The 15,135-nt window shown below is 45.1% G+C and overlaps 1 protein-coding gene across 9 annotated transcripts in view; it reads left to right on the forward strand.

The window, feature by feature from the left end:
• Nucleotides 1–15,135, forward strand: part of Tbce (tubulin folding cofactor E) — a 47,952-nt gene that overhangs the window by 25,875 nt on the left and 6,942 nt on the right. For 8 of the 9 annotated variants that reach the window (XM_006254015.5, XM_063276619.1, XM_063276620.1 and 5 more), the window contains 8 exons: nucleotides 126–311; nucleotides 5,682–5,770; nucleotides 10,210–10,309; nucleotides 11,115–11,217; nucleotides 12,137–12,213; nucleotides 14,159–14,254; nucleotides 14,689–14,753; nucleotides 14,837–14,901. In XM_006254015.5, coding sequence (XP_006254077.1) covers nucleotides 126–311; nucleotides 5,682–5,770; nucleotides 10,210–10,309; nucleotides 11,115–11,217; nucleotides 12,137–12,213; nucleotides 14,159–14,254; nucleotides 14,689–14,753; nucleotides 14,837–14,901 — 781 coding nt within the window. Of the gene's footprint in view, nucleotides 1–125; nucleotides 312–5,681; nucleotides 5,771–5,807; nucleotides 5,827–10,209; nucleotides 10,310–11,114; nucleotides 11,218–12,136; nucleotides 12,214–14,158; nucleotides 14,255–14,688; nucleotides 14,754–14,836; nucleotides 14,902–15,135 lie in introns of those variants that run through there. The other variant, XM_039095911.1, reaches the window with a different exon arrangement.

Raw genomic sequence — 15,135 nt, forward strand, 5'->3', positions numbered from 1 at the left:
ACGGGCTTTAGAGCCTTGTCAGGTGTGGAACCTGCCTTAGCCTCCCAAATATCTGGGATTGGCAGGCCTCTGACACCATGCTCAGTAGCAGATGATATTTGTACTTCATTTCTCTCCTTTTCCAGGCACCCAACAGGAGGCTCTTTCGTTCGTCCAAACATAGTTAATTTTGGAGAAGACTTTCTTACTGCCCTTAAGAAGCGCTATGTGCTCACAGATGGACCTGATGATGATGAAAAATCGTGTTCCTTAAAAGTCGGAAGTAAACAAGTGCAAACTATTGGATTTGAGCATATTACAAAGAAGCAGAGGTAAATACAGCTGATGCTGGTAGCATGGTTTTCAGAGTCACCAGATTGTTTGCTGACGCTTGTAACTTTGCTTTCATATTGGATCATCTTCTTCACACAATGACTTGAAATGTGGAGAACACAAGCACTGATTATTTGGGGAAATTAAAACCCTCAGTTTAGCTGAGTGTGGTGGTAACCATAGAAAGCACTTGGGAAGGGGAAGTGGGAGATCAAGGAGTTCAGTGATTATTCTTGGTTATGTAGCCAATTTAAGGCCAGCCTGGGCTACATGAAATCTTACACTTTAAGAAAAAAAAGGGGGGGGGAAGGGGTTAAACACTGGAGAGATGACTCGGTGGTTAGGAGCACTGGCTGCTCTTCCAGAGGTCCTGGGTTTGATTCCCAGCAACCACATGGTGGCTCACAACCATCTGTAACGGGTTCCTATGCCCTCTTCTGGTGTGTCCGAGGTGGTGGCAGTGTACTCACATAAATAAATCTTTAAAAACAATACTCGCTGCTCTTGCAGAAGACCCAGGTTCAGTTCCAAGTACTCATATAGCAAAGCAGCTCACAATGGCCTAAATGCCTTCAGTTCCCGGATCTGACGCCCTCTGCTGACCTGCACAGTTCAGGCGTGCAGGCAGTGTCTATGCAGACATGCAGCTAAGACAGTCACACACATAAAATATAAGCAAATATGATAAAGAAGAGGAGGAGGAGGAGGTGCTGGTGAGATAGCTCAGGGGCTAAGGTGCCTGCCATGTAACCCTGATGTCCTGAGTTTGAGCCCAGAGATCACTTAAGAGTGGGAAGAGAACAGGCTCCACAAACTTGTTCTTATCTCTGCTTTTGGTAAGTGGGGTGGGGTTTGCAACCTCCATAGCAGCAGAGTTGATGATTCTCAAGAGGAAGTCTGGCTTAGCACCCGTGAGTAGCCCGTGCTGGTTCAGACTTCAGGAGTTTGATGTGAATGGTTTATTTCAGAGCACAATTTGGTGGAGACTTTGTTGTTAATTAAATACATACATACATACATACATACATACATACATACATACATAAAATATACCTAACTCTCCCTGAGGAACAAATAAACTAAATGAAGATCGGATGGAAAACAAATGTATGATAAGGTTCTCTGGGAAGATCCAGTATGGGGAAAATCTCTAACCTTGTAGGGCAAAGGTCACCAGGCTAGTAAACAATCTGCTCCCAGCCTCATTCCTTCCCTTGGAGTCACAACTCTATGTGTTTAACATTCCAGATTCCCCATTTGCTTATCTGTGAATACAAAGACCTCTACATGATACTAAGATGTCAGCCTACATGAGTAATGAATAGGATTATGGTTAATGTAGTCTGAACCTGGCCGTGTTAGGATGCTCTAGAGGAACAGAACATATAGAATGAATGAATGAATGAATGAATGAATGAATGCATGAATGAATGAATGAATGAATGCATGCATGAAAGAGAGAGAGAGAGAGAGAGAGAGAGAGAGAGAAATATATATTGTACTGGCTGTGTGTGTGTGTGTGTGTGTGTGTGTGTGTGTGTGTGTGTGTGTGTGTGTGTGTAATTGACATAAACTAGAGTCGTCAGTGAGGAAGGGCCATGAGATCCGGCTGTAAGGCATTTTCACAGTTACTGGTCAGTGATTAGAGAGCAGGACGAGCAACCCATGTGAAGTAAGCAGTCCCTCTCCATAGCCTCTGTGTTAGCCACTGCCTCCAGGTTCCTAACCTGTTTGAGTTGCTGTCCTTCCTTTGGTGATAAACAGCGATGTGAGTAAGTTGAATGAACCCTTTCCTCCCCAGCTTGCTTTTGGTCGTGGTATTTCATTCCAGCAATAGAACCCCTAGCTTGTCTATCAGTGGCTGTCTACCAAGGGGACGTTCCAGTGGTTGTTCAGTCTAGAGTCTGAATGTCTCAGCGGATCTTTAGTAAATGTCCAGATCCTGAAGGAGATTTAATGCCAGTGAAGTAATGGGCTTGCCAATGAGAGTGAAGGCGAGCAGACAGAGAGCAAGCTCCTTTCTCTGTGTCCTTCATATAGGCTGCCAGCAGGTGCGGCCGGCCCAGATTAAAGGTGTGTCTCCCACTTCCAACTCTGCATTAGGACTTCTTCTCACCTCACACGATAGACTTGAGAACAGCGCCTCGCAGTGTTGTCTTTCCTTGTTATTACCATCTAGCTGGCCAGCTCTGCATTTATATCTTAAGATAGGCACAGTAAAGCCGAGAGAAGCAACTAGGAGCCCGTGTATCCTGGCTCTTCTGGAGATGGCTTAGGATTGACACCTCTGTAGAGACCTGGCCCCCCAAGCTTCATGCCAAGGTGTCCAGCATGAGACACTTTAAACCGTAAAGGGAAAGAGCAACTTGATTAAGATTTTTTAAATTATTTTTATTATTGCAAGATAGATTTAATGTAGCCCAGGCTAGCCTTGAATTTTTTGTTTGCTTGTATGATTTGTTTTGGTTTTTCTAGACAAGGTTTCTCTGTGTATCCTTGGCGGTCCTAGAACTTGTTCTGTAGACCAGGCTGGCCTCAAACTGCATCAGCCTCCCAGGTGCTGGAATTAAAGGCATGCACCACCCAATCTGCTTGAACTCTTTTTTTTTTTTTTTTTTTTTTGAGCTGGGGACCGAACCCAGGGCTTTGCGCTTCCTAGGTAAGTGCTCTACCACTGAGCTAAATCCCCAGCCCCTGGCTTGAACTCTTTTAATTTGACCTTTTTATTATCCTGTATATGTGTGTATAAGGGCAGCATGCTGCTGTCACAATATGAGAGTGTGACCAGTGTGTGTAAGGGCAGCATGCTGCTGTCACAGAATGAGAGTGTGACCAGGACAGCTTTTTGGAACTGGTTCTTTCCCTACTGTTGAGACAGGTATTCCGTGCTAGCTGGCCTTGGAGCATAGTGATTCTCTTCTGCCTTCCACTTGATCACAGGGGTGCTGGGATTATACATGTGAGCCCTTGCCTGTTGATCCACTTGATCACAGGGGTGCTGGGATTATGCATGTGAGCCCTTGCCTGTTGATCCACTTGATCACAGGGGTGCTGGGATTATACATGTGAGCCCTTGCCTGTTGATCCACTTGATCACAGGGGTGCTGGGATTATACATGTGAGCCCTTGCCTGTTGATCCACTTGATCACAGGGGTGCTGGGATTATACATGTGAGCCCTTGCCTGTTGATCCACTTGATCACAGGGGTGCTGGGATTATACATGTGAGCCCTTGCCTGTTGATCCACTTGATCACGGGGGTGCTGGGATTATACATGTGAGCCCTTGCCTGTTGATCCACTTGATCACGGGGGTGCTGGGATTATACATGTGAGCCCTTGCCTGTTGCATTTTGTAGACATTGGTATCAGGGATGAACTCAGGTCCAAGTGCTTTTATCCACAGAGTGATCTATCTACATGGTCTGACTTTGAGTTCTTGACCCTCCTGCCTCAGCCTCTGAAGTAATGGAATTAAAGTACGACCATACCAGGCCTAGAAACTGACTTCTGTCAGACTACAAACTGCTGGTCTGCGACTATTGACACTTTTAGGAATGAATATTCACGGTTCCTTTCGATGATTTCCTGTTTCTGAAAAGCTGAAATGGAGAGTTGTGTTAAAAAACAAGGGATTTTTTGGGCATGGTGCCACATGCTTGTAATCTTTTACAGTGCTTGTGAGGTGGAGGCAGAAGCAAGGCCAGCTTAGGCGACGTGAGACCCTGTTTCAAACAAACAAACAGCAAGTAATTGCTGAAAATAATGGTGGACAGATTATGGGCAGAGTGGTGTTCAGATGACTGACTTCGGAGTCTAGGAAGTCATGTGGTTTTCTCAGGTACTAAGTTGGCAGCACCTAAGTCATCATGAAGTTGCTTGGTCCTAACCTCACACAAAAATTGGAACCGGGAAATACTTGTTTTGGCCTAGACACCATGAAGCATCTCTGAAACTCTCAGGGCCTGTTGAACAATTGTTAGAGCCTTTGCCCTAGGACCGGTTTGATTGTAATCACCTCCCCTGCATTTAGCTCTCATGTTTATTCCTCAGTTGTCAGTTTTCCATTGATTTTTACAAGTATCAATTAAGCCGTTGTGTGCTAAGTAGTATTTTGAGATCTTTGTAAATACTAATTCACCAAGTCATTTGTTGCAGAGTATATCTATAAACCAGGTTAGCAGTGTTAGCGCTAAACATTGCTTAAACCAGTCCCCAGAAAACACCCATCATGCCAAACTGGATTCCATCACCTGGAAACACTAACTCCCTACCTCCTCCTCCCCTCCTTTCTCCTCTCCTCTCCCTCTCTCCTCCGCCTCCTCCCCCCTCCTTTCTCCTCTCCTCCCCGCCTTCCTCCTCCTCCCAGCACCTGCCGGCCATTGTTCTTTTTACCTGTTGCTTTGTCTGTTCTAGGATCACCAGGTGGATTATGCAGTATTTCTGTTCTCCTCTGCCCCCACCAGTATCTGATCATTGTGCTTGAGTAACATCTTCAAGGTCTCTCCATTTATGGGCTGTCAGAATTTCTTTCTTCTTAAGGCCAGACTGTTTCTCAGTGTGGTATCCTTTTGGTTCATTTGCTCTGCATTGTTTCTACCTTTTGGTTATTGTGACTAAAGGTGCTACAATTAAAGTGAAGTAAAGCACTTTACCATAGTGATTCCGAGGCCCCAGGATTAATCAACTTGCTTAGTGCCTAAGGAGGTAGTAGAATTGGACCTTGAAGCTTCGTAGTACAGGCCTGGAGTTTGAGTTCCAGGACATTGCTTCTTCTGACCACCAGAGAACACAGATCCTGCACATGGAGAAACAGGAAACCTCTGCATGCACAGTGCTGAGGACAGACATATCCCTAGAGAGGCTCGGCCTCAGTGCCAGGTGTCACTTCAGCATTTTGGGAAACTGAAAACTGTTAGCCAAAAAACTAGTAATTTTATTGGGATCTAGTCATATAGTAAAATGCTAACAGGGATGGAGACAAGTGTTCTAGAGCCTAAGTGTAATAGTGCTAAATCTAACTGCTTCACAGTTAGGCAAGAAGTCACTGGAGAATCTGTATAGCAGAATGTCACACCATTTCATGGTGTACAATAAAAGTCATTGTGAGACTCAGTCAGGATTAAGTCCATAGCAGCTGTGACTGGGCGTTGGCTGGGGAGTGGGGGAGAGCAGAGTGTGGTAGAGGTCAGTGACCACGGCTGCCTATGCCTGTGATGCTTCACTTCACTCTCCTTTTTTGTGATGCTTTGTACCTTAATTTGCATGGTGGGTACTGGCCTTTGTATATCTTTGGTATTTTTGTAAGGTTTTAAAGGACCAGTGGGTAGCATATGACTAACATGTACATGTGAACTGTTTTTCACGCAGTCAGCTGAGATCACTGCAGGACATTTCCCTGTGGAAGTGTGCCGTGAGTTGTGCTGGTGAACGAGGAAGAATTGCTGAAGCCTGCCCCAGTATCCTTAAACTAATTTTGGATTCGGCACCTGTGCTTGACACCATTGGTTGATGAGTTAAGTACATTCCCAGACCCTTTTGCCTGTAGGTATGGCCCATGAGATGAAAATTGTTCAATATAATTTTCTGGTACTGGGGAGGGGATTTTTACTTTTTTGAGACAGGGTCTTCCTCAGTAGTTCATGCTAGCCTTGACCTCACTATGTATCTGAAGGTGGCCTTGAACTCAATAGTTCTCACTCAGCTTTCCCAAGTGCTGGTATTATAGTGTGAGTCTCCATGCTTAGCTCTTAAAATGGAATTTTGTAGGTGGGCCCCCTAGCAAGGGGACAGAGTTGGTTGGCGTCCCCCTGTTGTGTTGGTCTCTGGTGCAGGTGGGATGCCCAGGCTTCCTCAGTTGCTCTTCAGGTGTGAAGAGAGCTACCCTGCAAAGCTGAGAGCCTCGTGGATATGGACATGTGATAAGTTGGCACGTTTGGGTTTGCAGATTGTGATGCTCCTTGTGTCTCTCCCCACCTGTTTCCTCCTGAGATTGATAGCTTTCCAGCCATAGCCCTGGAGGGGTGAAACAGGCTCTCCATGTTTGTGAAATGTTTTAGTGAATGTTTTTGAGATAGTGTCTCATGCTGTTATCCCAGGCTGTCCTGGAACTGAATATGTAGTTAGGCTGGCCTTGAAATTGCTTCAGCTTTCCTACTGAGGTTACTCATCTGAGCTACCACAACTGTCTGTCTCCATATTTCATCTGTGTTTAATGTTTATAGTTATATTGTGGGATATATCAAATTGGACTCTGGATGGCGGCTGACAGGTAGTCTTGGCTAGTCTATACATGTGATAGTTGTCTACTCTGGGCCTTGGATTTTCTCCTGAGGTAAAGGTGAATCAGCAGGTGAATGTAGCACTTGTTATTGTAGTACCAGACAGAGGCAGGGCCGTCATGAATTTGAAACAGCTCTCAGCTTCCTGATGACTTAAGGTACAGCTGCTATTCTCATCCTTAAGACTTTTCTTCCTTCGGCGGATGCTCTGTCTCTTTTATAAAAGGTCCCGTCGTTCAGTGAAGTGCTTGTGTACCTTCAGCTTCTCTCAGAGACTATATGTTGGGGTACAATTGGACCCCAACCCGCTTCTCCTTCCCCACACTGCTCTCTGTCTTCTCCTGCTCATTTAACACCTAATTCAGTCAGGTCTGATGGTTATCTCAGTCATGTGCCACAGTGAGTCACTTCTAGCCAACTTAGACCATAATTTCTATACCCAGTAAACAGCTGTACCGTGTACCTGGCTGGCTCTGTCTGTTCACAGCTGTACCGTGTACCCGGCCGGCTCTGTCTGTTCACAGCTGTACCGTGTACCCGGCCGGCTCTGTCTGTTCACAGCTGTACCGTGTACCTGGCCGGCTCTGTCTGTTCACAGCTGTACCGTGTACCCGGCCGGCTCTGTCTGTTCACAGCTGTACCGTGTACCCGGCCGGCTCTGTCTGTTCACAGCTGTACAGTGTACCCGGCCGGCTCTGTCTGTTCACAGCTGTACCGTGTACCCGGCCAGCTCTGTCTGTTCACAGCTGTACCGTGTACCTGGCCAGCTCTGTCTGTTCACAGCTGTACAGTGTACCCGGCCAGCTCTGTCTGTTCACAGCTGTACCGTGTACCCGGCCGGCTCTGTCTGTTCACAGCTGTACCGTGTACCCGGCCGGCTCTGTCTGTTCACAGCTGTACCGTGTACCCGGCCGGCTCTGTCTGTTCACAGCTGTACCGTGTACCTGGCCGGCTCTGTCTGTTCACAGCTGTACCGTGTACCTGGCCGGCTCTGTCTGTTCACAGCTGTACCGTGTACCCGGCCGGCTCTGTCTGTTCACAGCTGTACAGTGTACCCGGCCGGCTCTGTCTGTTCACAGCTGTACCGTGTACCCGGCCGGCTCTGTCTGTTCACAGCTGTACCGTGTACCTGGCCGGCTCTGTCTGTTCACAGCTGTACAGTGTACCCGGCCAGCTCTGTCTGTTCACAGCTGTACCGTGTACCTGGCCGGCTCTGTCTGTTCCTTTACTTCCTGCATCTGGCAAATCCTCCTGGCTGAACCTCCATCTTGGGTACTCAGCCTGGTATTTCCACCTGCTCTCATGCTGAGGTGGGATCCAAACCTGCTGTGAGGATGTGCTGCCAATTTTTATGTCACCTTGATACAATCGAGAGTCATTGAGAAGATGGAGCCTCCCTTAAGTAGGGTATTTTCTTACTTAGTCATTGATGGGGGAGAGCCCAATCCATTGTGAGTAGTGCCATCCCTGGGCTGGTGGTGCTCTAAGAAAGCAGGCTAAGCAGGCCATGAGCAATCCAGTAAGTAGCTCTTCCCCACGGCCTCTGCATCAGCTCCTGCCTCCAGGTTCTACCCAGTTCCTGCGTTGGCTTCCCTCAGTAGCCTTTGGTTCAGGATAGGGTAGAAATGTGTGGCAGATGCCTGGTTACATCTGTGACTGCCTTGTGTGGAGAAGGCTTCCTAGTAGATTGTCAGCGATCTCTATCTATAAAATCGTCTTTGTTTTGGAACCTTTAACGTTTTTCTTTCCGAACAGTAAGCTACAGAATTTTGTTTTTATCAACCCGTTCCTCCCCAAGTTGTTTTTGGCCATGGTGTTCATCACAGCAGTAATAACCCTAACTAACACAGCAGACCATCTCTCTTTTGTTTCCCTATATTTCTTGGCTCCACTTTGCAGCTGAGTGACTTCCCAGAGACTCACGTCAGTTTCTGGTACTCTGCTCCAGCTTCTCTAGTAGTCTCGTTTCTGGTAGACTAGTAGACTTCATAATGAGGGCTGGCCTCCAAGGCCTAGGCTAGAGGTTGAAATCCCTTTGGCAAACTTGTGTCTCCAAACAAAAATTCATTACAATCCTTAACATTAGCAAAATAACAGTAATGAAGTAGCGATGAAAATAATTTTATGGTTGGGACTCATCACAGCATGAGGAAGTGTATTAAAGAGTCACGGCATTAGTTATACTGGCCTAGGTGTCCGTCTTTCCAGGTGTGTTGGACGTGACTGTTCCCACTCTGACCTCAGCTGTGGTGATTGTTGTGCCCAAGATGCTTAGGACTCTTCCAGGTTGTATTTCCTAGGTGGCCCTAGTTTTCTGCTCAAGTTGCCCATAGGTTTTGCTTTCACTTGTATCCATATGACCACACCCCTTCCTTCCTTCCTTCCTTCCTTCCTTCCTTCCTTCCTTCCTTCCTTCCTTCCTTCCTTCCTTCCTTCTTTCCTGCCCTGCCCTGCCCTGCCCTGCCCTGCCCTGCCCTGCCCTGCCCTGCCCTGCCCTGCCTGCTAAGCACAGGGAATTTCAGACTTACAGGAGGTGTTAGCTATGGACTGTTTCCCTGATGAGCCTGTGTTCTTGGCCCTTGTAAATAACCCTTGTAGAGTAGCAATAGTAATTCCCAACATATCAGGTGGGAATGCTAGGATGTCCATTAGCCTATGGCCTGAGACTGTTACACTGTGACCTCCTTAAAAGCATAGCTGTTGATCCTTAAGCCTCAGTGCATGTGTGATGGTTCCAGAGTCTTATTCTAAGTTTGTGGTCCTGAACCAGAGATAAATTACATTGCAGACCTTGAGTTCACAGCCCCTTTCTTGCCTGTGTTGCTGCTACCCTCATATTCTCTGGGATGGTGCTGTTTAGATTTGTGGGTTTAGGACTGGTGCTATGGAGAGAAGGATGGGCGGGCTCTCTCTCTCTCTCTCTCTCTCTCTCTCTCTCTCTCTCTCTCTCTCTCTCTGTGTGTCTGTGTGTGTGTGTATGTGTGTGTACATGTTTGTGTTTAAGGCAGTGCTGAAGGCAAGGCCCGATGGTATTCAGTATATCAGAGACAGCATATTTCTGCTGTCTGTCACTGTCTTCTGGGTTTTGTTTTTTTTTTTTTTTTTCCTGTCAGACAGTCCTGCAGGAGTTTGTAGCACTTGGTTGTATTTTGGTTATTATGCTTGTCTCACATTTTGAAAAACAAAAATGAGTATTTTGGCTTTTGAATGAACCAAGGTACTAGTATTTCTCTGTCCTGTTTTGCTGCTAGAGCTAGGACTCAGAACTTTGGCTATTTAGATAAGTACTATACTGCTGAACTCGATCTATCTATTAGATAATTTAAAAGGTGAAGACATTCAAACTAGTGGGTGCCCAGTGAGAAGGTAAAAATCCCCATCCTGCCAGGAGCATTGGCACACACCTTTAGTTACAGCACCTGGGAGGCGGAGGCAGGCAGATCTCTGAGTTCAAAGGCAACGTAATCTACAGAGTGAGTTCCAGGACAACCAGGGCTACACAGAGAAACTCCCACCCTACCTCTAAAAAAGAAAATCCCCATTCTAGAATTAGAGTGATATTAATTCTATCTTTGGTGAGTCTTTTGAAATTACTTTTTCTTAAAATGTGTGTTTAGATATTCGAGTTGTAGATTTATCCAAAAACTTGTTGTCAACTTGGGATGAAGTGATTCTTATTGCAGAGCAGCTCAAAGACCTGGAGGCTCTGGATCTCAGGTATGGACTCTGCATGCCTTCTCTGACACCTGACAGACACTTTCTGAGCAGCGCTGGCTGACTAGACTTTGCTGACTAGACAAGGCAGTCTTCACATGGCCCCTTGAGGTGCAAGAAGGAGGAATGTATCTGTGTCCCAATCAGTTGGAAGGGGTGGGTCTTCATAGCTTTTAAACCTGACCATGAAAGGGGGACTATGGTCCATGTGATCTCAGCAGAGGAGAGGGGTTAGAAGTGAATGTGCTTATTTGGAATTACTGTTTAATTCTTTAGAAATACGTTGTTCATTGGGACACTACTTAATCTAGTTTTGATAAAGATTATAATTTCTCTACCTTGTTTACTAATGCCACATTTTCTAAGATCTTCCCAAATATTTGATTAGTTTAATCTCAGAACCTTACTTTTCAAGGGTTCAACTAGGCTGGTCCATCCATCCTTCCTTCCCTCCCTCCCTCCCTCCCCTCCTTTCTTCCTTCTGATGGTGCTAGGAGCTAAGCCCAAGTTTTTGTGCTTCGTAAGCTCTACCAGTGAACACATCCCAACCCTTCTCTCCTTGCCTCCTAAGTGCTATGCAGGTATGCTTTATCAGGCTAAGGAAGACACATAGAGTAGACAGTCAGGCTTAAAGGCACCCCAAATAGAGCAAATGGGTATAAGTCAACTTCACATGTCTGAGGAAACCTCAAGTTTCACCCACCTCCGTGAGAACCCCTCTCAAATCTTCAGTTTAAACCCCAGACTGTTGATGTCAATGTATTGGGTCTGCTGTGTAGAGTATTTCACATCTCCTTTTTCTTCTCAGTGAAAATAAACTGCAGTTTCCCTCTGACTCACCAACTCTAACTAGAACATTTTCTACTCTGAAGACTTTAGTCCTGAACAAAACAGGAATAACGTGGACTGAGGTAATCATATTTGCTTTATTACACAGGAATAAGTGGTTACAATTTTGCTTTAAAAGGGAATTGAAACCTAACTGGCTTCATTTCAATCAGCTTATTCTAAATAGTAGAGTGCTCTCAACTTCATCACAGAGGAGAGTAATCCTTTGGTGAAGTGGGATTTTCGATCTGGTAATCCGTGTTCTTTCTCAGCCTGTTCCTGTCTCTTAGCTCATATGTGTTGCTTGGGAGTCTTGAACACGGATGCTTACAGTGGCAGATATTAAATATGCGGAGTTTTAAAAGTCATAATGCTGGCTCCCTTAGGTGACTGCAGACGTTTTTAGGGCAGAGCATGCAGTAGAGTGTTTCACCTTTTCCCTTTATGCAAGCTTGTCCCCATCATCCACAATTCTGGGATGATCGGCTTGTGAATAGCCACAGGTTTCGTTGGCACAGAGGCACCTGGTATATATGCTTCTGTCTTTCCTGGGCCCCTGATTTTGGAGGATCTCCTGCCCTCTTCTGGCGTACAGAGCCTGAGGATAGGAAAACACTTAGCAACTGAGGTGGGTTGGGGAGGATGGCAGTACAGTTCAAGGGAAAACTCCAGAACCAGTGAGACATCTGTGTGCTCAGCATGCTCTTTACATGTCCAGTGCTGTCAGGACTGAGGTGTATGCCTGCCAGGATCAGTCTCCTAGTCAGTCGGTTGTGACCACCAGCATTCCTTGCTCCTTTGTGAAGCATTTCCTAAGCTGGGTGCTGACTTAGCCATTGGCTTAATAGTGCTAGAATGTCTGCCTGTAGCTGTTCAGTGTGGTCATTCATCCTCCTGCACCACTGCTTGGTGCCCAAGTACAGCTCAGGCTGTCCTCAATGCAGGGAGTTCCCGTGAGGCGCCAGCAGGGGCTGCCAGACACTAGTTCAGTTTCCTTTCCAGGTGCTGCACTGTGCCCCTTCATGGCCAGTCCTCCAGGAACTTTACCTCAAGTCTAACGGTATTTCCATTTCAGAAAGGTAATGGACTTTGCTTCAATGACCCTATTGCTACTTCGTTAATTCTGAATAAGGTCTCAGGTCCAGCACTACCTTTTAGGAAGATCTGCAGGTACAGGTTACAGTAGCACATACTCGTTACTCAGTGTCGACTAAAATATCAGAGAAGACTCATCAAAGACACCTAAATTAAATATTTGAACTTTATAAGTTTATGTAAACAAATATCTTAGATTCTGATAAACCCAAACTAAATATTAGAATTTATTAGTTTTGCATACATATTAGGTTTTCTGGTTCTCAGAGGAGTACAGGGTATAACAGGTACTTTTTTTGTTTCTTCCTTTCTGTTTTTTTAAACTAAGTAGTAAGAGCTGGAGTACATGCTTGTAGATAAGGCAGAAAGATCCTAAGTTTAAGGTTATCCTAGGCAACTAAGCAAGACCCTATCTCAAAATACCGTTAATATTGTAGAGCATGAGTCTAGCATGTACACGGCTGTAGGTTCTTTTTTATTTAAAAATTGAGATATTCATTTTTATTTTTGTGTAAGAATGTTTGCCTGAATATATACCTATATACCACATATATGCAGTGCTTAAGGAGGCCAAAAGAGGGTGTCTGAACCTCTGGGACTGGAGGAAGAGGGTTTAAGTCACCATGTGGGTGCTGGGGATTGAACCTTGGTTCTCTGGAAGAGCAGCCAGTGTTCTTTAACCACTGAACCATCTCACCAGCCCCTGAGTTCATTCTTTAGTATTGCAAATTTTTAAAGTAAGTAACAGATTTTTTCTTATATTGTGTGCATATATGTATATGGTGTTTGTGTGTGAGTTTTCAGGCGTGTATGGTTGAAGGATACACGCCTTCAACTTTGAGAACTTTGAGGTTCTTTCCACTGTGGGCTCCAGATGTTGAGTACAAGTTGCCAAGATTGAGCACTGAACCGTCTTGCTAGCCCTAGTTGCTTGTTTAGAGACAAGGTCTCATTACAGCTCAGGTTGGCCTCAAACCAGTTGTGTCAAGTCTGACCTTCAGCTTATAATCTGCCTCCACCTTCCTAGTACTGGGATAGGTGGCTGTGCCTGGCAAATGGAAGATCATTAGTTGGTAATATCTGCTTGAGTCAATTGTACTATAGTGTATGTGGTGGCACATATCCTTAACCACAGCACTCAGGAGGCAGAGGCAGGTAGATCTCTGTGAGATAAAGACCAGCCTGGTCTCCAAAATGAGTTTTGAAACTGTTTCCTAAAGAACAACAACAAAAAAATTGATTTTCCTTTTTTAAAATTAATGTGTAATCTGTGTGAATGTATGTAAGTGCCCGAGGAAGCCAGAAAGGGGTATCAGATTTCCTAGAGTTGGAGTAACAGGCTGCCTGACACGGGTGCTAGGAACAGAACTTGCAAGAGCAGCAAATGCTCTTAAGCACGGAGTCATATTTCTAGGCTCTCATCTCCCCCTTCCAAACTATAGTTTTTGACATTTATTTAGACTGTGTAGTTGTTTGGGTGTGTGTAGGTATGTGGAAGTCAAAACAATCTGTGAGAATAAGTTCTTTTGGGAGATGGGACTCAGGTCATCCGGCTTGTTAGCAAGTACCTTTACTAATAACTGAGCCATTTCTCTGGCCCGTCATCTCTCTTTTAAGATAATATCATTAAATAAATATGTGAAAGAAAGTCAAAACTGAAAAACATCTTCAGTTGAGTTGGTTCAGACTATAAAGCTGCATTGTATAGAATGGTTTCATTTGTGAAGGCAAATACAGGCATTTTTCCTCCATTATCAAGGGCAGGATAGGGTCCTGACTGCCAGCATTTCAACACAGCATCCCTTGGGTTGGCCTTTTTTTTTGGGGGGGCCAGATCCACCAGGTACTCTTTATTTTAAGCTCTTGTCTTTGTAAACAAGAGATAATCCATATTGAAAAAAAAAAAAAAAAAGTTCTTTTCCACTACAGGCCAGTGAATGCCCTGCAGAACCTGAGGTTACTAGACCTTTCTTCCAACCCATCAATTGATGAAAGCCAGCTGTGCCTGATAGCATATCTCCCAAGGTAATCCCTTAAAATTTACCTGTTAAAGATCCATATCATTTTTAGGGAATGAATTGTCATATGTCAAATACGCCTTTTGAATAGATATAGAATGTAGCTCTTAAACTGGGCAAGTCCCTCAGGGAATTTTAATTGAACTCTCCTAGAGAATGTGCTTGTCCCTTACGCTGTGTGGACTCGTAACCAGATAATCTGCAGCTGCAAAAATGGGTCTGGTGGGGACACCTACATCTCCACTTAGGACTTGACAGAACAGCAAACAATCCAGAGGGCTGTGGGGGCACAATCACAGGGTCAGCCTTCTTTCTGGACCTTGTGTTTCACAATAGGATGAAAACCCAAGGTAGAGGAAAAGACTTGATAGTGTAGTCTAGTAGATGCCCCAGAAGACTTTGTAGTGTCCTGTGTAATCAAATTTAACATTTTCATTTCAGATTAGAACACCTACTCCTTTCTGACATTGGACTTTCTTCTATACATTTTCCAGATGCTGAAATTGGTAAATAAGATTAGTAATGTCCCTCCCTCCTTGTTAGCTGTTTCTTTCACTCCTACTGTGCAGTTTCATTTTTATTGTTTTAGGGTGCAAAACATCCATGTTCCCGGCCTTGACGTACCTCATAGTCAATGACAACCAGATATCAGAAGTAAGAACTACCTCAGTGTGCAGGGCACAATACTGCTTGTCTTCGCTTGCACATAAAGTCTGAAGGTTCCTTCTGCCAAAAAGGTTAAACTAGGGCCCTGGAGACATGACACTCAGTGGTTAGGAGTACTGGTTGCTATTGCAGCCAACCGGGGTTCAGTTTCCAGCCAACACCTCTTCTGGACGCCTTTGCTCACTATACTGTGTACTAAAAGTCCTTCCAGGGGTGGGTTGG

The sequence above is a fragment of the Rattus norvegicus genome, chromosome 17, assembly GCF_036323735.1.
Source record: "Rattus norvegicus strain BN/NHsdMcwi chromosome 17, GRCr8, whole genome shotgun sequence".
In the NCBI taxonomy this organism is placed as follows: Eukaryota; Metazoa; Chordata; class Mammalia; order Rodentia; family Muridae; genus Rattus; species Rattus norvegicus.